The sequence below is a fragment of the Manis javanica genome, chromosome 8 (assembly GCF_040802235.1).
Source record: "Manis javanica isolate MJ-LG chromosome 8, MJ_LKY, whole genome shotgun sequence".
Lineage (NCBI taxonomy): Eukaryota > Metazoa > Chordata > Mammalia > Pholidota > Manidae > Manis > Manis javanica.
In genome coordinates this window covers 95,125,601-95,145,971 of record NC_133163.1, presented here as the reverse complement: position 1 = coordinate 95,145,971, position 20,371 = coordinate 95,125,601, and the positions used below count along the sequence as shown (strand labels likewise).

The 20,371-nt window shown below is 38.7% G+C and overlaps 1 protein-coding gene and 1 long non-coding RNA gene across 13 annotated transcripts in view; one reads left to right on the top strand and one right to left on the bottom strand.

Annotated features, from left to right (window-relative positions):
- The window catches only part of SLC28A2 (solute carrier family 28 member 2), a 54,289-nt gene extending 34,727 nt beyond the window's left edge, over positions 1 to 19,562 (bottom strand). The window contains exons 1-2 of one of the 10 annotated variants that reach the window (XR_012120676.1): positions 19,380 to 19,562; positions 1,657 to 1,683 (exon numbers count right to left, since the gene is read on the bottom strand). Coding sequence is in view for 2 of the 10 variants with exons in the window: in XM_073211752.1 (XP_073067853.1) it covers positions 1,657 to 1,683; positions 19,380 to 19,383 (31 nt within the window). In the remaining 8 variants the exon portion in view is untranslated. The other 9 variants (XM_073211752.1, XM_017665497.3, XM_017665498.3 and 6 more) reach the window with 9 other exon arrangements.
- Positions 1 to 20,371, top strand: part of LOC108400252 (uncharacterized) — an 80,950-nt gene that overhangs the window by 53,617 nt on the left and 6,962 nt on the right. For 2 of the 3 annotated variants that reach the window (XR_012120677.1, XR_012120678.1), the window contains exon 3: positions 3,903 to 3,968. This is a non-coding gene — a long non-coding RNA (uncharacterized lncRNA). Of the gene's footprint in view, positions 1 to 3,902; positions 3,969 to 16,974; positions 17,073 to 20,371 lie in introns of all 3 variants that reach the window. The other variant, XR_001853842.3, reaches the window with a different exon arrangement.

Sequence of the window (20,371 nt, the reverse complement as noted above, 5' to 3'; positions counted from 1 at the left end):
CAACACCAAGACGTGTAATAATTAAAATGGCAGAGATCAAGGATAAGGAGAGAGTGTTGAAAGCAGCCAGAGAGACAAAAAAAGAATCCTTATAAAGGAAATCCCATCAAGCTATCAGCAGACTGCTCAACAGAAACCTTACAGGCTAGAAGGGAGTGGTGTGATATATTTAGTGTACTGAACAGGACAACACCAACCAAGAATCCTCTACCCAGTGAGATTATCATTTAAATTTGAAGCAAAGATTTAACAATTTCCAGATAAACAAAAGTTGAAGGAGTTTACTACCACTAGGCCAGTCTTATAGAATACGCTAAAGGGATTGTTGTAGATGGAAATGATCCTAAGGCTAAATAGGTGTCACCGGTGGAAATAAACCCACAGTAAATGTATTAGACCAACTAATTACCAAGCAAGTACAAAATTAAAACAAAAGAAGCAAAATCAACTACACACAAAATCAGTCAAGAGATACACAAAAAGTGCAGATTATGACATCTAATACAAAAAATGTGAGAGGAAGAAAGAGAAAAAAAGTACCTTTAGGTTGTGTTTGAAATGGAGTAGTCAATTTAAGATAGACTGTTAGATAGTAAAGAAGCTGTCCTTGAACATTTGGTAACCACAAAAATAAAGCCTACAATAAATACACACACAAAAATTAGTACATTTTAAAAGGAGAGAGAAATCCAATTACAATGCTAAAGAAAACCATCAAGAATAAGAGAAGAATATAAGAGAGGAAGAAACAACAGAGAGAAGATATAAAAAACAGCAGAAAGCAATTAAAAGAATGGCAGTAAGTACATATCTATCAATAATCACCTTAAATGTAAATGGCCTGAATGTACCAATCAAAAGACATAGAGTGGCAGAATGGATAAGGAAACAAGACCCATCTGTATGCTACCTATAAGAGACTCATTTCAGGCCCAAAGATAAACACAAACTAAAAGTGAAGGGATGGAAAAAGACATTCAATGAAAATAATAGGGAGAATAAAGCAGGAGTAGAATAATCAGTATGAATGTTAATTATCCCAAATAAACACAGGTTTAAAATAAAATGAGAGAATCAAGAAACTAATCAAACATTTGAGACATTCAAATTTATAAGCTCATTCTGAGATTTTTTTTTACTTTTTCTTTCCCCATGGAATTAATTCTTTTAAATGTAATCCCTTCAAGCATTTAAAATATAATTTCATTAAATATACATAAATAGGCTTTTGCTGATTAATTAGGGCCTCCATTTACAGGCACATAATTACCTGACTTTTGTTCTAAATATGACCAGTTAAGAAATTTGGCAAATCAGGTTCCTGCCCTCCCCAAACACCCTTGCTTACAGCTTGTAAGATTCCGCCTCCTCAGTTAAGGATGGAAAGAAAAACTCAGCTCCAAGAGACCATGACCCTGGAGGGACAGGCTGGGGCCAGGGGAGGTGACTTTCCTGTGATTGGTCACTTTGTCTTAGGTCCTTCTTTCTATAGGAGTGCAACTCAAGTTAATGGTTATATATTTCTAAGACTATTTTGCAGGGTCAGGAACTCCTAACAGACACATCAGCAGAAGCACTGTCCAACACTGAGCTATAGGCACTGGGAAGCATGTAAAAGAAAAGTAAAAGAAAGGTCTCTGCACGCAGAAAACTTACCATCACTTTGTACTGGGAAGATAGTTCCTAGAAAACAAAGCAAGACTGTACATGATTCCATGCCAAACGACTGCTAGGAAGTCTTTATTAATCCATTCAACAAGTATTTATTGAGTATTCACTATCACTCACTGTTTTGGGTACTGACAACAAACACAAAAGAGAATGAGACATTGTCATAAAGGAACTTACAAATCAGTAAGGAAGAATCAGAGGGCAATTACACTTGCCAGCCTGTGGGGACCTCACTGGGCTGTGCTGAGTAAGAAAACAGTATGGGAGGCAGAGGGCTGGGAAGACTCCAGACCCCAATATATTGCTGAGAAAACAAAGATTAACCAGAAAGGCTTCACAGAGTTGATAACATTTTCCCCAAGTCTGGAATGTCTTGACAGATAGGGGATAAATGGTGGAGAAGAGGAAAGAAATACCAGCAAAGTGAGAAACAAACAGAGGCACAGATGGGAGGACTGACATGCTAAGAAGGCTGCAAAAATCAGCTAAAGAATGGAGAGAGGTTTTTGAGGAATTAATTAAGGAAAGATGAAGTAAAGTAAGTAAGGTGTTAATTAATAAGTGGAGAGGGGAAATGTGAGAATAGGGATGGTCTATCAAAATATAAGTCTGCAGATACAGTCCAGGATGGAGGTGGGCTCTGTAAACCAGGCTTAAAAGTTTGGGCTTATTCTGAACCAGATGGGGAGGAAAGAGGAGGATGAATTGGAAGCATGCACATTGAGAACAAGGAGATCAGTAAGGCAAGAAAAGCAATAGTCCAGGTCAGACATGGTGAGGCTCTCACCAAAGCAATAGAAGAGAATAAATAGGTAGAAGGAATCAAATCAAATATAGGACTTGATTATTGTATTGGATTGTGCACAGAGAGAATGTATAAAAGAAGAAAGATACTTTTTCAAAATTGTTCAAAATAATCTCATTTCTGCTTACTTTTATCCTCTAGTAATACTTAGCTGCATACTGTTACCTAAACACACATTATTCCCTTATGCCCATGTGAATTTGTGGATACTGTTCTTTCTGCCATTAAGACCCTGCTCCCATTTATCTACCTAGCAAATTCCTATGCCTCCTTCAAGTCTCTGTTGCAAGCCACCCTCTCCAAAGAAGCTTACTGTTTCCCTCCAGACAAGACTTAGGATCCCTTCTCCTGTGCTCCTACTGCAACATGCTGTTACACAACTCCACAGAACACACAGTGCTCTAAATGTTTACTTGTATCCCACTAGACTATGATCTCCTCGAGCCCACTGCAACATGCTGTTGCACAACTCCACAGAACATACAGTGTTCTAAATGTTTACTTGTCTCCCACTAGACTATGATCTCCTTGAGCACAGGCTTTCTATCTTGTTCACCACCTTATATCCCCAGGCTAAAGACCTGCCACAATATTAAGCAATCAATAAATACTTGTAAAATAGGTAAAAAACAAAACAAAACAGGATTCTCACTTAGATTATTGGATATATAGATGATACCAATCACCAAAATAGGGACACTTGTTTCTTTTTCCCTAGATCCATGTGTGCACATGCACCCATACACTCACACATGCTCACATCCATAAATGCCCTGAGTAAGTGTGTGTTATATTCTGTGACCTAGAGTAACTCATTTTGCCTCTCAGCCCCTTCTGTTATCCTGCCTAATTGCCTAATGTTATCTCAGGAAATAATCATGAGAATTAAGTAATAGAAAAAGAATTTGGAAAACAGTGGATGACCTTAAAACTGTAAGCTACTACTGAATTACTAATTAAAGTAACTCAGGAAAATTACAGATTTTTTCAAGCTGATGCCTATCATTTCAATGATTATGGAATCTGTCTTGCTCATTTTAGCTCCCACTTTATCTCTGCTTTTCATTTTTACCTTAGATAATTGCCAGTTCTAGGGCCAAGCCCAGGCACCATAACAGGAACAGACCCTAGCTTTCAGTCCAGGTGAAACAATGCCAGTAATCACATTTCTTCTCTCACACTCTTCCCTCTCTTTTCCCGGAGAGATGTAAAATTCCATGTTCATCTTCTAAGTGCAGACTACAGCATTCATCTCACTTTTCTAAGGTATCCAAGTTTCCTTTAAATGTAGGTATTATTGACACAATCCAACTGCCAAGAGGAAGAGAATTAATCTGGCAGGTACCTCCCATCAATTAACTTTTGGCCCACAGACAGACTTGGGCTTTGTTGCTTAAATGTTTTCTTTTTATCTTACCGCTTACAGTTCTATAAACTCTCTGAAGTCAGGAAGAATGAAGTGATTTACCCAGAGTCAACAGCAAGTTAATGGGTAAGCCAAATCCAAATCCTGGGATCCTCACTCCCACTTTTGTGCTATTTCTGGATTTGGGTAGAGGTAAGAGATACCTCTGTTTCTGCAGCATTTTACAGTCTTTAAAAATATTTTCCTATACTTTTACTGTTCATTCTCAGAAAATTCCTGTAAGCAAGTCAGCTACTAGTTCAAATACAAAGAAAAATAGACTCAAAGAAGATAAACAATTTGTCTAAAGTCATGCAACTAGTTTGGGCAATGCCAGGATTAGAAACTAGCTCTGGTCATTTCCATGGAAGCTGGGCTTTATAACTATCCTAAAGCCTAGGAGTTATTTCTGAAAAAATAGGTGGCCTCTCACAAACTCATCTGGAAAATAAGTAGGGTATAAATAATATATGATATTATCCTCTCTGCTTTTACACTTTTAACTCTCCCTTGATTACTAGTATAAGCAGGCAGACCTAGTGAGAATACAGGAATTTCCAATTTTGGTCTTAATGGAGTTGCTTGTGTTTTACTTACACCTCCTGCTGAAAACAACTAAAAAAGTTGGACAAAATATATAAAATAACAGTTTTAAAGCACTGAAGAGTGAATAATACAGGCAGGACTTGAGGGTCTGTGGTCCTTGACAGAAGGAAAGCACAGGAGTTGAGTTCCATATTCATCCTAGCTCTTTTAAGGAGGGAATTTTATTTTTCAATTCTCAGTACAAAGAAATAATACTCAAGCTGCCATCCAGGAGACTCCTCTTGACTGCCTGGCTCTGGGACCAAGGTGGCTTGCATTCCTGGGTCCCATGGGACTGTCACAGTCAGAGAGACAGTTCTTGGCAGGTTACCATCCCAGGACACTGTACAGACAGTGGGCTGAAACACACCCCTAGCCTTTCTGTGAAGTCTTGAAGCTTCAGCCTTTGGGGTAGGCTCCAGTTTGGGCACATATCTAGATAATTCAGGGAAGCCATCTTTGCATTGTCCCCCTGCCTCACTAGAGCTCACTGATATCTCCCAGAAAGGGGCTTATACACTCATCTGGAGCCCTGATTTTTGTGACTGCTGCCCAAGGAATACCTTTAGATCACCTGGTTCTTGGAACCAGTGGGGTTTTCACTTGTAATCCCACAGGACTATATATATTTTCATACCTTAAAAGCTGTCACCTGGTAGTCTGGCTTCCAATCAGCCTGGATGATGCTAACTGAGCCTAGGTGCTAACTGAGATCCTCCTGTCTGAGACACTGACAGGTCTTGGCACACCTTCAACTACTAGAATTATTAAAAATAAAATAAGCTGCTTGACAGGTTTGAGAGAACCAAGAGGAAAGGCAGGGCTGAACAATGAGGTTCATCTCCTACAAAAGGCCAATCCTTCAAGACTGGGAGTTGTAGCTGTTCCATCTAATGCATAGAAACCAACACACAGTCAAGCAAATGAAGAAACAGAGGAATATGTTACAGATGAAAAAAACAAGAGAAAACCTCAGGGAAAAACACAAAATGAAATGGAGATAAGTTACCTGATAAAGAGTTCAAACTAATGGTCATAAAGATGCTCACCAAACTCAGGAGAATAGAAGAACATAGTGAAAACTTCAACAGAGATAGGAAATATAAGAACATTCAAAACAGAAGTCACATAACTGAAGAATACAGTAACTGCACTGAAAAATACATTAGAGGGGCTCAACACCAAACCAGACCAGATGAAGGAGAAGAAAGGATCAATGAACCCGAAGACAGGGCAGCAGACCACACTCAGAACAGCAAAAAGAAAAAAGAATGAAAAAAAATGTCAACATAGCTTAAGGGACTCAGGACAACATCAAGCAAACTAACATTCAAATTATAGGAGTCCTAGAAGGAGAAGAGAGAGAAAAGGGTCAGAAAACTTATTTGAAGAAACAATGGCTGAAAATTTCCCTAACCTGGGGAAATGGACATTCAGATGAGAAGTCTAGAAGAGTTCCAAATAAGGAGACCCACACCAAGACACATTATAATTAAGATGGCAAAAGTTAAAAATTTGGAGAGAATCTTCAAAGCAGCAAGAGATAAACAATTTGTTATATACAAGGGAATCCTTATAAGACTATCAGCAGATTTTTCAGCACAAACTTTACAGGACAGAAAGGAGTGCCATAGTATATTCAATGTGCTGAAAGAAAAAAAATTCTAGCTAAGAATACCTACCCCATCAAAGTTATACTTCAGAATTGAAGAGATGAAAGAATTTTCCAGACAAGCAAAAGCTAAAAGGGTACATCACCATTAAGCCAGTCTTGCAAGAAATATTAAAGGGACATCTTTAAGCTGAAAGAAAGGGTGCTAAGTAGTAACAAGAAAACATCCAGAAGTAAAAATCTCATTGGTTAAGAGGTAAATATGTAGTAAAGGTAGTGGATTGATCATTTATAAAGCTATTGTGAAGGTTAAAGGACAATAGCAGTAAAAATAACTAAGTACAACAATTAGTTAAGGGCTACAGGAGATAAAAATGTAAAATGTGATATCAGAAACAAAATATGGGGACAGGAGTAAAAATTTAGAGCTTTAGAATGGATTCAAACTTAAGTTGTTATCAATTTACAATAGACTGTTATAAATATAAGTTGTTATATGTAAGCCTTATGGTAACCACCAAGCAAAAATCTACAGTAAATACAAAAAAAGATGATGAGAAAGGAATCTAAACACACTAAAAAATGTCATCCAACCAAAAAGAAAGAGCAAGAGAGGAAGAAAGGAATGGATAATTACAAAACAGCCAGAAAACAATTAACAAGATGGCAATAAGTACACACCAATCAATAATTACTTGAATATACATGGACTCAATTATCTAATAAAAAAAAACATAGAGCACAAGACCCATCTATATTCTGCCCAAAAGAGAATCACTTCAGGTGTGATGACATACTGAAAGGGAAGGGATAGAAAAAGATATTCCTGAAAATGGAAACCAAAAGAAAGCTGGGGTAGTTATGCTTATATCAGACAAAACAGACTGTAAAACAAAGATCACAATAAGAGACAAAGAAGGGCATTGCATATTTATAAATGGGTCAATCCAACAAGAAGTTATAACACTTACACATACTTATGTATCCAACATAGGAGCACCTAAATATGTAAAGTAGATATTAGAAGACCTAAAGGGAGAGATGCACCAATACAATAATAACAGGGGACTTAATACCTGACTTAAATTAAAGTATAAATCTTCCAGCCAGAAAATAAGGAAACAAAGGCTTTAAATGACACATTACACCACAAGGACTTAAAATATATTTATAAAACATTCCACCCATAACCAACAGAATACATATTCTTCTTGAGTGAACAGGGAACATTCTCCAGGAGAAATCATATGTAGGCCATGAAACAAATCTTAACAAAGTTAAGGAGATTGAAATCATATCAAGCACCTTTTTCAACCACAATGCTATGAAACTAGAAATCAATTAAAAGAAGAAAACTCAAAAATTCATAAATATGTGTAGACTAAAAAACATGCTACTTTAACAACCATTGGATCACTGAAGAACTCAAAAGTGAAATAAAAAATACCTTGAGACCAACCAAAATGGACATATAATATATCAAAACTTACGGGATGCAGCAAAAGCAGTTCTAAGACATTCATAGTAATAAATGCCTACTTCAAGAAATAAGAAAAATCTCAAATAAAAAACCTAACTTTATACTTCAAGGAAATAGATAAGGAAGAAAAAACAAAGCCCAAAAGTTAATAGAAGGAAGAAAAGAACAAAGACCAGAGCAGAAATAAGCAAATTAGAGACTAAAACAAAACAAAACAAAACAGAAAAGCTCAATAAAATCAAGAGCTGGTTCTCTGAAAAGAAACAAAATAGACTAACCTCCAGCAAGAAAAAAAGAGGACTCAAATAAATAAAATCAGAAATATAAAAGGAGACCTTACAACTGATACCACCAAAACACAAAGGATTGTGAGACTACTAGAACAATTATATACTTTTAAAGTGGACAAACTAGAAGAAATGGATACATTCCCAGAAACTTATGACCATGCAAAGCTGAATCATTAAGAGATAGAAAATCTGAACACACAATAGTAGAGAGATTGAATAAATAATTAAAAAACACCCTACAAGCAAAAGTCCAGAATCAGACACTTCACTAGTAAATTCTACCATTCAAAAAAGAATTAATAACAATTCTTCTCATATAGAGAAATAGAAAAGGGAGCAATTCCAAATTTCTTTTGCCAGGACAGCATTCCCCTGATACCAAAACTGGACAAGGACACCACAAGAAAAGCAAATTGCAGGCCAATATCTCTGATGAACATAGATGCAAAAACTCTCAACAAAATATTAGCAAACTGAATTCAACAATACATTAAAAGGATAATATGCCTTAATTAAGTGGGATTTATCTAAGGATGCAAGGATTCTACATCTGCAAACCAATCAACATGATACACTAGCACAATGAAGGATAGAAATCACTGGATCATCTCCAAAGATGCAGAAAAAGCTTTGACAAAATTCAACATCCGTTTATGATAACAACTCTCAACAAGTTGAGTATCAAGGGAACTTACCTCAGTATAATAAAGATCATATATGACAAACCCACAGCTAACATCATACCCAACAGTGAAGAGCTGAAAGTTTTTCCTCTAAAATCAGGAACTAGACAAGGATGCTCATTTTTCTCACTTTTATTCAACATAGTATTGGAAGTGCTAACCAAGCAATTAGGCAAGAAAAAGAAATAAAAGGCATCCACAATGGAAAAGAAGTAAAACTATTACATGTATAGATGACATGCTACTATGTGTAGAAAACCCTAAAGACTCCACGAAAAAAACTGTTAGAATTTAAAAATTCATTAAAGTTGTAGGATACAAAATCAATAAATAGAGATCTGTTACATTTCTATGAGCTAATATCGAACTATCAGAAAGAAATTAGGAAAACAATGCTATTTACAGTTGCATCAAAAAATAAAATACCTAAGTATAAATTTAAGCAAGGAGGTGACAGACCTATACTCTTAAAAACTACAAGACAATGATGAAAGAAATTGAAGATGACACAAATAAATAGAAAGATATACCATGCTTACGGATTGAAACAATTAATATTGTTAAAATGTCCATACTACCCAAAGCAATCTACAGATTCAATAATAAATTGAAATAGAAATAGTAAAGAATGGTGTATCTCTCATAATTCCAATGACATTTTTCATAGAAACAGAAAAACAATTCTAAAATTTTTATGGATGGTGTGATAATAGAAAAAGAGCTACAACACAAGGGAAACTTATATTCACTTACATGCCCTTTTTCACAAACCTTGCCAAGGGCTCACAAGAAAGACTGTGGGCAAGATAGGATACTTAAGAAAGTCTTCCTTCTGGTGCAGGCCTGGGGAAGGTGAGCAGCTACCACTGTTGAAAAAACAAAGCTCCAGGTGGATCATTCTCAGCTTTCTCCCCTATGAAACAGAAGCCTTGGGTCACAGGGAGAGGAAGAAAAACCTGCTACCCTCAGGCCATAGGTGAAGACTCATTCAGGGAAGTGAACAGAAAACAAACAAACTACCTCTTTCTTTCCTCTGGGAAAGAGGCAGAAAACTATCCTGGACCCAGGCCTTAAAGATCTCCTATTGATGGGAAAGGAAAGATTACTAATAATGTCCCACCTTCAATATTCAGAGACACAATACCTATGTAAGACTGAGGGCAAATCTGAAAAACAAAAGTCACTTTTCTTTTCCACAACTGGATATAGCAAGCACTGAGTGAAAAGTAACAGGCATCTATTTCTGAGAGAGGGAGGAAAATGTGTGAGAAATGACTTTCTCTAAGGCACAGGTACAAAGGGAAGACAAAGCTGAGGATCAAAACAGTCATTGAGAAAAATCTTCAGACAGACAGCTGCTAACTCAACTCCACAAATCCAGTCAACTGACTATATTGATTCATCCCCAAAATCTAAAGCTTTGGCTAAAGAAACACATGCCCACTCCCAGACATAAATATTATTAATCCCAGTTTCTACTCTTCTACACAAGATTGCTGGCTTTCAACCAAAAAATTCATGACAACGAACCAAAAAAGAAACACATTCTCAAGAGAAAAATGCGGCAATATTATCAAAATCAGATGTAATCCAGAGGTTGTGACTATTGTATAGGGAGTCTAAAATAACTAAAATTAATATGTTAAAGGCTCTAGTAGAAAAGGAAGATGACCTGAATAAAAAGATGAGGACTGTCAGCAAAGAGGAAACCCATCATAAAGAATCAAATGGAAGTGCTAAAAATGAAAAGCGTGGTACTAGATAGGAAGAATGTCTCTGACAGTATTATTGGTAGACTCAGTTAAACCAAGGGGAGAATTAGTGAACTTGAACTCAACCGAAATTACCCAAAATGAAACACAAAGAAAAGGTGGGGGACAGAACAGAGCATCCAGGAGCTATGGGGCGACAGTAAATGACCGAATGTATGTGTAATTGGACTCCCAGATAAAGGAGGAAGAGAGAGAGAGGAGGAGGAGGAAGAGGAAGAAGAGGGAGAAGCAAAAGAAATAGTTGAAGACATAATGACAAGGAATTTTCCAAAATTGATCAAAGATACCAAATCACAGATCCAAGAACCTCAGAAAACACTAAGCAAAATAAATACCGTAACACACACACCTAGACATATAATATTCAAGCTGCTGATAACCAAAAATGAAGAGTAAATATTTAATGCAACTAGAAAGAAAAGATACATTACATACAGAGAAACAACAAGAATTACCAAACACTTTTTGAGGAAACTATGCAAGCCAGTAGACAAGAAAGAAAGAAGTATCTGTCATCCCAGTATTCTCTACCCAGCAAAGATAGCTTTCAAAAAAGATGGAAAAGTAAGATTTTTTCAGACAAACAAAAACTGAGAAGATTTATTACCAGTAAACTGTACAAAGAAGAACTAGTGAAGAAAGTTTTTCAAGCAGAAAGAAACTTGTATCTACATAAAGAAATAAAGAGTGCTGGAAATGGCATAAATGTGAGTAAACATAAAATTCAGTTTAAGAAATTTAACTACTCTAAAAGATTACTGTCTAAGGCAAAAATAGTATCAGTGTATTATGTATATAATACATGTAAAAATAAAATGTATAGCACAAAAATGGGAGGAAGGAATTGGGAGTATACTATTGTAAGGTCTTTATACTACATGAAGCAGTATAATATTACTTGAACACAGAATCTGATCCTTAATGATGTATATTGCAAATGTTAGGGTAACCACTAAAAAATTTTTACAGAAACATAATAAGCCAATAGTGGAGATTAAATAAAATTACAAGAAAAACTCAATCCAAAATAAGGTAGAAAAACATAAAAAACAAATGGAACAAACAGAAAACACCTAATAAGGTGGTAGGTTTTAATCAAACCTTGTCAGTAATTACTTTAAATATAAGTGGTCTAAACACACCAAAAAACACAGATTACCAGATTGGATTTATAAAAATAAAAGCAAGATCCAACTATATGATGTCTATATGGAGCTCATTTTAAATGTAAAAATATATAATGAAAGTGAAAGGATGGAAAAAGAGATATCATGATAATACCAAAAAATAGAAATAAAAAGCTGGAGTGTCTATATTAATATCATAAAGAGAAGGCTTCTGAACAAAGAATATTGCCAGAGATAAAAAAGAAAGAACATTTCATTAACAGTAAGGGGTCACTTCACTGCGAATATTTAACAGTCCTTACTTAATGTGTATGGATTTAAAAATGTAGCTTCAAAGGATGTAAGACAAAGACTGAAAAAATTAAAAGGAGAAACAGACAAATACAGAATTATGTTTGAAGAGTTTAATACTGTCCTCTCAGTAACTGATAGAACAAGTAAACAAAATACATGAGGAAACAGAAGACCTGACCAACACTATCAATGTGTTTGGCCTAACTAACATTTTTGAAACATTTCACCCAACAAGAGCATATGCATTGACACTATATTACATACAGAACATTTGCCAAGATAGACCATATTCTGGACAGAAAAAAACCACCAACAACTCCTTAGAATATTTAAAAGAATTGAAATCATACAAAACAAATCATGCAAAAAAATTCATCTCAATTCATAATCTGTGCCCTATTTAAAAAGTAACTCAAAATGGATCGTAGACCTTAATCTAAAATCTTAATCTATAAAACTTCTAGGAAAAAATTAGAAAATATTTGTGATCTTGGATTAGACAATTAAACAAAGATACAATACAAAAGTACAGTCCATAAAAAGAAAATTAGTAAATTGGATTTCATCATAATTAAGAACTTCTGCTCTTCAAAAGACACCATAAAGAGAATGAAAAGACACACCACAAATAAGTAAAAATATTCGCAAATTACATATCTGATAATGGACTTGTATCCAGAATATATTTAAAATTCTCAAAACAAAAAAATAACTTGGCAAATGGGCAAAAGACCTAAGTAGACCCTTCGCCAAAGAAAAGCAGATAACCAAAGAAAAAGAGAAATAAAATGTCATTTCTTTCTTTCTTTTTTTCTTTTAGCCATTCCTATGGGTGTGTAGTGGTATCTTATGGTTTTAATTTGCCTTTTCCTAATTACATGGGATGTGTATTAAATATACCTGTTTTAATAGTTTTGTCCTCTAATTCTATCATGTCATTTCTGTTTGTTTCTATTGATTTTTCCCCTTTTAATGTGTCCTATTGTTATACATTATTACATGTCTGATAGTATAAAGTAAGATGACAGTTTACATGACTTTTATGTAGTTGGATGCCAGATTTTCCTGTATCTCTTTCAAATATTTTTGGACTTCATTCTGGAATGTAGCTAAGTTATTACTTGGAAATAGTTTGAAACTATCAAAGCGTGCTTTTCTGCTTTGTAACATAGGTCCAAAACAGTCTTTCATCTAGGACTAATCTGGCTGTACTATTGAGAAAATCCTATTCTGAGAACTTTGCTCAATGTCCCAAAAGTTAGGAAGTCTTTCCACTTTGGCTAGTAGTTTCCCAGCCCTATGTGAGCTCTGAGGCCTTTCTGCCTGCTCCTTCCCAGTCATCCTTTCCCAGACCCAAGTGGTTTCCTCACATGTGTGTGCTCATGAGCTCTCTGTGCAGCACTCTCCTCCTTCGTGCCCTACCCTGGGAACTCTAGCCACCTCAGCCTCTCTGAGCTCTGAATCCTGAGACCACCAGCCTCTCTCCCACTTCCCTAAGTTACAGCCTAGAAACTCTACCCAGGCAGAAAGCTAAATCAATCATAAGGCTTATCTTGCTTCCCATTCTCTGTGTTGTCCAATATCTGAAAAATCCTTGTTGCATATATTTTGCTTTGAATTTTTTATAGTTGAAGGTGAGAGAGTAAATCCTGTCTCTGTTTTTCCATCTTGGCCAGAAGTAGAATTCTATAAAAAATTATTAAGTGCCTATTATTGTGTGGCACAGCCTTAGATGTTGAGGATAAAGTAGTGGTCCACACAGACAAGGGCCCTGTCCTCCAGGAAGATGCATTTTAGTGAAGGCCTGTGAAGACAAGTATTGGGTCCTATAGTAGGAACGGGTACAATTTTGAAGTTTCCACTTCTAAAGTTTCCTTAATAGAGGACTTCCAGATCTAGAGCTATACTGCAGACAGTAGCAGACTGCACTGGAAGGCTGGGGGTAGGGATGAGGGAGAGTAGACATCTGTATAAAAAATACTGCCTCCCATTTTGTAAACCAAATGGCTAGTTGGCCATAACAAAACAACATTAATTTGAAAACTGCCAATGATAAGGATAGTGCCCATTTCATAGAATATTAAGTTGTGTTAGTTCATGTGAAATGCATATTTAGCGCAATATTTGATGTGGACCGCTTTTCACCTGACTTTAGTTCAATTCACCAAATACTTATGGAAACAAACCCACAGGTGGGAGTAGAGTTTGGCACCTTTCTATCCACCCTGTGCAAATTCTATTATTATTCCTATAGTCTCTGTCCCCAGAAGCAGAATTCTCTCCAAAAGACTCTCTCCTCTCCAGGAACAGCTACATAACTTGTGAGGCCCAGTGCAAAATGAAAATGTGGGCCTCCCTGTTGAAAAAAGTATTGGAATTTCAAGCCAGTGACTGCAGAGAGTGGGCCTTCTGAGAGTGGGCCCTGTGTGACTGCCCCGGTCACATACGCATGAGCCATTGTCTCACCTCCAGAAAAATTCCAGTCTCCTCTGCAATGCCCTCAGTCGTCTGTCAGACAGACAGAAAGCCTCTCCAGCAGCCCAGCCACCCAGCAGTTCCAGCACAGCTGGAACAAACCCGCAGCCTGTCATCACTCACAGCTCAAGTGCTTAGTGCTTCCTAGAGCTTCACAGCAGGCACTTAATACATACTTGCCGGGTATATAATGAAGAAGACAGAAGAAACCAGGCTCCAAGGAAAGGAACTAGATAACTGTGATTATCTGGATCTTTTTGGCACCCCTGAAATCTTCCCACATGGGTGACCCCCTCTCAAGCGGGAAGGTCGGGTCTGCCAGTATGAATGCAGTGCTAATGTCATTTGGCACCTCTCGAGACAGCACTTTGTTGAAAATGAAGGAATTAGGAAAGAGGAAAGGCAGATCACCAACAAACTGAAAATTCCAACTCTAATCATTGGCTGAGCTAATGTTGAGTGCATTTATTATATTATCTTGTCATCAGGTATAGACTAGAACAGATTTGGGAATTACCCTTCTTCCAAGAGGCTGGTTGAAGAAATCAAAGTCCCAAGGAAGAATACTTTGAGGCCCTCCTGTTCCTCCCTTGCTTCATTCCATCTGGCCTTGGCACCAGCTGGGGTCATAAAATAGTTGTAATCTTGGGGTGTGGAACAGGTTATCTTGTAGTCATATGAATTTTTAGAGCAAAATGGATCTTTAAGACCTTCCTGCTATACCTACAATTGCACTGACTATAGGTAATGCAAGTCCTCAAGCCATAGGCATCTGCCTGATGCGCATAAGGACTCTGTGCTCTGCTGCCTGTACACTCAGGTCCTCTGTGAACCTGAGAGCCTGTTACACACCTCCCACTTCATGGAGATGATAGCTAGTCCCTCGCTCTAACCGTGACCTTGAGAAGTCTCCTCCCACACTCCTTTTTCCCAGAAACAGGTTTGGGAAAATAACAAAAAAGGTTGTTTCTGTGTAGATGGCCCACCCATGTTTCAATACTATTATGTTCTAGATAACTCTTATCTTTTCACATGCCACCTCCTCCTAACCCCCCTCCATTGCCCCCTAGGAAAAGCATTCCTTACACTTGCTTGTCTCCTGTCTCCCACATGGCACTTTCCCTCATTGACCTGGTGCTGCAACTGGGCCTGGGTTAGAGCCAGGGCCTTTGTTCCCTCTCACCTGAGAGAAGAACTTGTGAAGGAGAAAAGGAGATGTGGAGTAGAATGCGAAGGGAAGCATGTAAAGGTGCGATTCTTCAGTGTCACAGTTTGGGATAGGGTTGACAGTGACTACCAAGCCAGTTGAATTACTGGGGGCAGTTAAAATGGCAATGATGATGACAGTAGGTCATGGTGACAGTGTTTTCCAAGGACCCCATTATTTTTATAATTATACAATTACAGTTCATTGTTTGAAATGTTTGCCATTTCTCATGGAATTCTGATACTTTTTGAATTTTGCCTGTAAGAAATTTAAGGTCTTTTTCTCTCCAGTTTTGCCCCACATGCAGGTTCCTTCAGAGTGGTGGACACTGAAGGTGTGAAGGGTGTGGAAATAGAGGAGGGAGGGGATAACTGTCCCTCCATTCAGCAGCACTGGTCTTGGCCAGTTCATTGACCACGTGCTGGATAACCTGTTCTATCAGTAAATGCCTGATTTCTAAAAATGCCTAATTGAAAGATCAACCAAATGTTATCTGACCATAAAAAGCAGAGTGAGAATATGATAAGTCCTGAAAAGTTCTAGCCTCTCTGTCCTGGCATTAGGGATTTCTGTCTTATTTCCTGTCTTCTGCTTTTGCCTCCTGTTTGTAATTTCTATCTCTGACTCTCCCTCCCTACCTCTCTTCTCTATCTCTCCCTCAAATGCCTTCCTCTCAATTTCCCATCTCTCCTATTTACGCTTTGTTGTACTCTGCTGGAGAAAGCTCTGATAGAGAGAGCTCCGGGCAAAGAGACAGCCTCCAGAGCACCTGTAGGGCTGCCCCAGTCTTTGCACAGCAGAGCCAGTGACCCAGGCAGACAGTGCCAAGGGCATGTGTGTCAGGGAGCAGGTGAGTGAGCAGTCACAGATTTGTGATGGGAAGGGATGAGGCTTGTGGAGAAGCCAGTGAGGCCCTGCAAGCATGCTTATGTGTTCTAGAGATTCAGCATCAACGGTAACTGCCCCACAATTAGTCTTACAGAACTACGGATTGGAATCCTTGTTCTCTATTTGCTGAGCTTCTTGGGAGAACTTTGCTTGGGTTCTATTAGAAAAGTCTAACCTCTAGTATTCCCTATTGATTTAGAGTTGGCTAATTATTTTCATGGTGAAATTTGAGGTGGACAAAGTCTAAGGAAGTTGGCGTTGGTCTCCCACTCCTGACCCTCCTCCCAGATGCTCTAACTACGTCCCACTGGTGAAAGTCTACCCTTGTTTGGAAAGTTATAAGGAAGTAATCCTTGGCCAAATTCTTTGTCATTAAGTATTTCAGGGTTTCTGTCTTGGGGCTTTTTACTTTTAAGGCAGGATTGGAAAGATTTGGAGTCAGAGACTCCATGGATAAAGTAACTTCATGAACTTTAAGGTAAGTATTTAACAATTTTGAGCCTCAGTTTTCACCTCTGCCAAATGAAAATAGTGATAAGCTTACCTGCCTACAATGATCAAAATGATTTAAATGATTAAATTAGAATAGTAAAAGGACAAAACCATTGTATAAATGGTAAAGTGCTCCAAAGTGTAAAGATCCTGATACAGATCCTTTGCTTTTTTTGTTTTTTTTTTAGACTATTTTGCTCACCTCTTATACTTCAGCACTACTCCATGACTGAAATGCATTTCATGCATTTTCTCCTTTAATCCTGACCAGGCACCTTGGAGGAAGGTACTGTTACTATCCCAGTTTTCCAGACAAGGAATATCAGGCTTAGGGAAATGAGGCAACCAGCCAAAGTCCCAAAGCGAGCAAATGAGAGATCTGAGTTTGAGCCCAGCTCTGTGCTCTTAACCAAGACTCTCTACTGCCCCTCCTGCCCCACCCTCCCATGCCTCCCTCCCCTCATCCTGTTCTCAGGCTAGCCATCCTTGAAGATCCAACTCAGATGACTCCCCCTTTTTCTAAAAGGCTTTGGACTCCATTTCAGTCCCCAGGAAACTCACTGTCTTCTTTTAGTGCCTGAGCTACTCATGTGTTAATCATGTGGCATCTTTTGTATTTTTCTCTAATACTATTTGTCATAATGTTGTCTTATATATTCTCCAAGCTACATCCTGGAGAAAAAAAGTTTGTCTGAAAGTGGCAGAAATCCTCATTGAGAATTTTGCTTTTTAGCAAATTATCTTGGTTGGCTGTTTGGCTGTGAAGTCCCATTGGAGCAGAGACCCCAGCACCTAGCACACAGAAGTTGTGTAAAACTTATTTGCTGGGGAAAAAATAGAAGCTCCTAGGATATGTGCCCAGACCATCTAGAGGAAAAAGAAAGTGTCTGTTACCTGAGAAGTATAAAGCACTTAGCATAGTGCCTGGTACAAAGTAAGCATTCAGTAGGTGATAGCTATCTTGTCTACCTTACGTAAATAAGATAGGAATTATTAGAGCATCTAGGAGGCCCAGGAAGGAGACAGCAGGAGAAGAGGGAGAAAGAAGTAGAGCAATATGGCAGTTGCTGGGCTCTCTGTAAAGAGCAGGCCAGGAAGGTCTTTTCAGGGGTGGCTGTGGCAAAGGAGCAATTAAGGAAAGGGACATTGGACATTTGCTCTGCTGAGCTACAACTCCACCCTCCTTTCTTCAAGTATTCAGTAAAATCTGCTACATGTATAGTTTGGTGCCAGTGGTACTTAGAAAGTTCAGCAAGCCAGATCGTGGTGTGTTCTGGGCTGCTGGGAGGTGATGTATTTAAAGAAAAAAAAGACAGCCTACCCAGCAAAGTTAGCAAATTCAGCAGCAGAAGCATGAAAATTGAGACAAAGACAAGGAGAAAGGCCCTAAGAGTTCTTGGAAATATTGGGAATGATGATTATTCTCCTTTTATAGGAGATGGGGGATTAAGACAATTTTATCTAAATAGTAAAGGATGGCCAGCAGGCCATGGGAGTTTGGGGATATCCCAATAGCTAACACTTGAGTCACATGTATATTGTTTCTACATGCTTTATGTTTTGCCCCTTTTAGCTGTATTGTAACTTCCTTGGAACAAGAACTATGGTAAGGTGTTGAATTGAATCTATATGGCAATAACCCTCTGAGATAGTACAGCAAGTATCAGTGTATTTCCCATGTTCAAATTAAGAAAATGCAGCCTAAGAGTAATGCTGTCCTGTTTCCTGGGTTACAGAGCCAACAATGAGCCAAGCCAGCCTGGGGCAGGGAGAAAAACCTGGGTGCCTGAGGCTTAACCCAGAGGTCAGGGTGAAAACTAGCTTGCTGTCCCTCTTCCCTCTCTCACCCTCTAGAGCTGCTCACGCGACAATCTGTGTCCTCTCTAGCCCTATGGAGGTATTTGTGTATCCCCCCCAAATCTAACATTTCCTACCCAAGGCAAAACGTGAGACAAGCTATTTAATATTTAAAAGGATGATAACAAGGACATCTTCATAGAGCTGTGAAATTAAATGAAATAATTAAATGAACATCTTTGACACATTACCAGGCACATATAGATGTTCAATGAATGGTCTCTTTTTTGCTCTCCTCTTTGCTGTGGCTCTCCCTTCTTTTTCTGTCCCTAAGCTTAGGTCCAGTGCTCCCTCTACCATGCCATGTTCCTTGTGTTTCACTGTATCTTCAGCAGCTCCTGACAGATGACTGGTCATCTGTAAATCGGCAGGGTGGGGCCTGGGCTTGGGCTTGGGCTGAGAGCAGGGTAGGAAGTCCCCAGCCACGTTGAAGGGTCAAAGGAGGAGGCTTTGCCAAGCTCTGCGTCAGAGCACAAGGCTCAGTGGAACTTGACTGAGGCCTGCAGGGAGGGGGAGAAAACGCTCATGGAAACCATGTCCTAACATGATTCCAAAAATACTCAATTATTGTTCATAATAACAGTTAGTTTTGTGAGAGCTGACTTGGTGCCAAGCTCTGGGCCAAGGGCCTTTTATGCATTATCTCACTGAATTCTCCCAACCCCCATGAGGTAGCTACTACTTTTTAAAACCCTATTCTACAAAACCTAGGGCTTAGAGAAGTTAAACAACTTACCCATTTGCTGTTAAATGGAAACCTTAGATATGAATCTGAACAGTTGGCTGTTTTCCCAAGTAAAGTCATGAACTCCCAGTCAGTAGTTTCCAAACTCATCCCCTGACCCTCCTCAAGCCACAGATGGCACTGATAGGGGGGCTGTATCTGGGAGACTAACTTAGCCCCTCAGTTCACATGTCTCAGGAAGCTACTCCAGTTCCTGCAAGAGCCTTCCTGTCAGCAGTGTTGCAATGAAGATAAGTGTAATTCAGTGTTCTCCTGAAATGAGCTAAGATAACTGACAGTAGGGAAGGGCAGCCAGGCTGGCGCCGGCCTTGAAATCTACAGAACTCCGCCTGTGGTTCAGTCCACAGGCCAAGTTCTCAAGAACTCTTCCAAGTGGAGGGTCTACTAAAGAGTAAAAGAGTGGAACCTGCAAATGAGAAACAGAACAAAATGGTGGCCGCCTTTCCTCACTTCACCCTTCTCTTCACCTCTGCAAGCAGCCGCAATCTGATCCTTTCCAAGGAAACCACTGTCCAGACTGTCTGAGAGTAGGAGACGAGGTCCGTCCTGGGTCAGGTGGGGGGGCATGCCCTCTCTTTTTTTTTTTTACTCTTTTCTCCATCCTCTGTCTTCCTCTCTCTGGCCTGATCAAAATCTGTCTTCTGGAAAGGAGGCTGCCTTCCTGGGAACCAAAGTCAGAAAATACCCATGTAGTTTCTGTGCCCTGTTAAAGGACTTTTAGTAATTGGTGAGCAAGTAGAAGAGGCAGTCTTGTTCAGGATCATTTCCCCAGTGCCTAGATCAGTTCCTGGCTCCTTAAAATTTGTTGAATAAATAAACTTTGGAGACCAGGGGGTCTTTCTCAGGACCCCAAAATCACACACCTGTTGGCCCCAGGCTGTAGACCTGTGGGCCACAGGTGTTGGACAGAGCTTCTGAGCAAAGGACTTCTTGTACTGAAAGATCTAGGCGTGTATGGGTCCTAGGCAGCAGAATGTGTGACA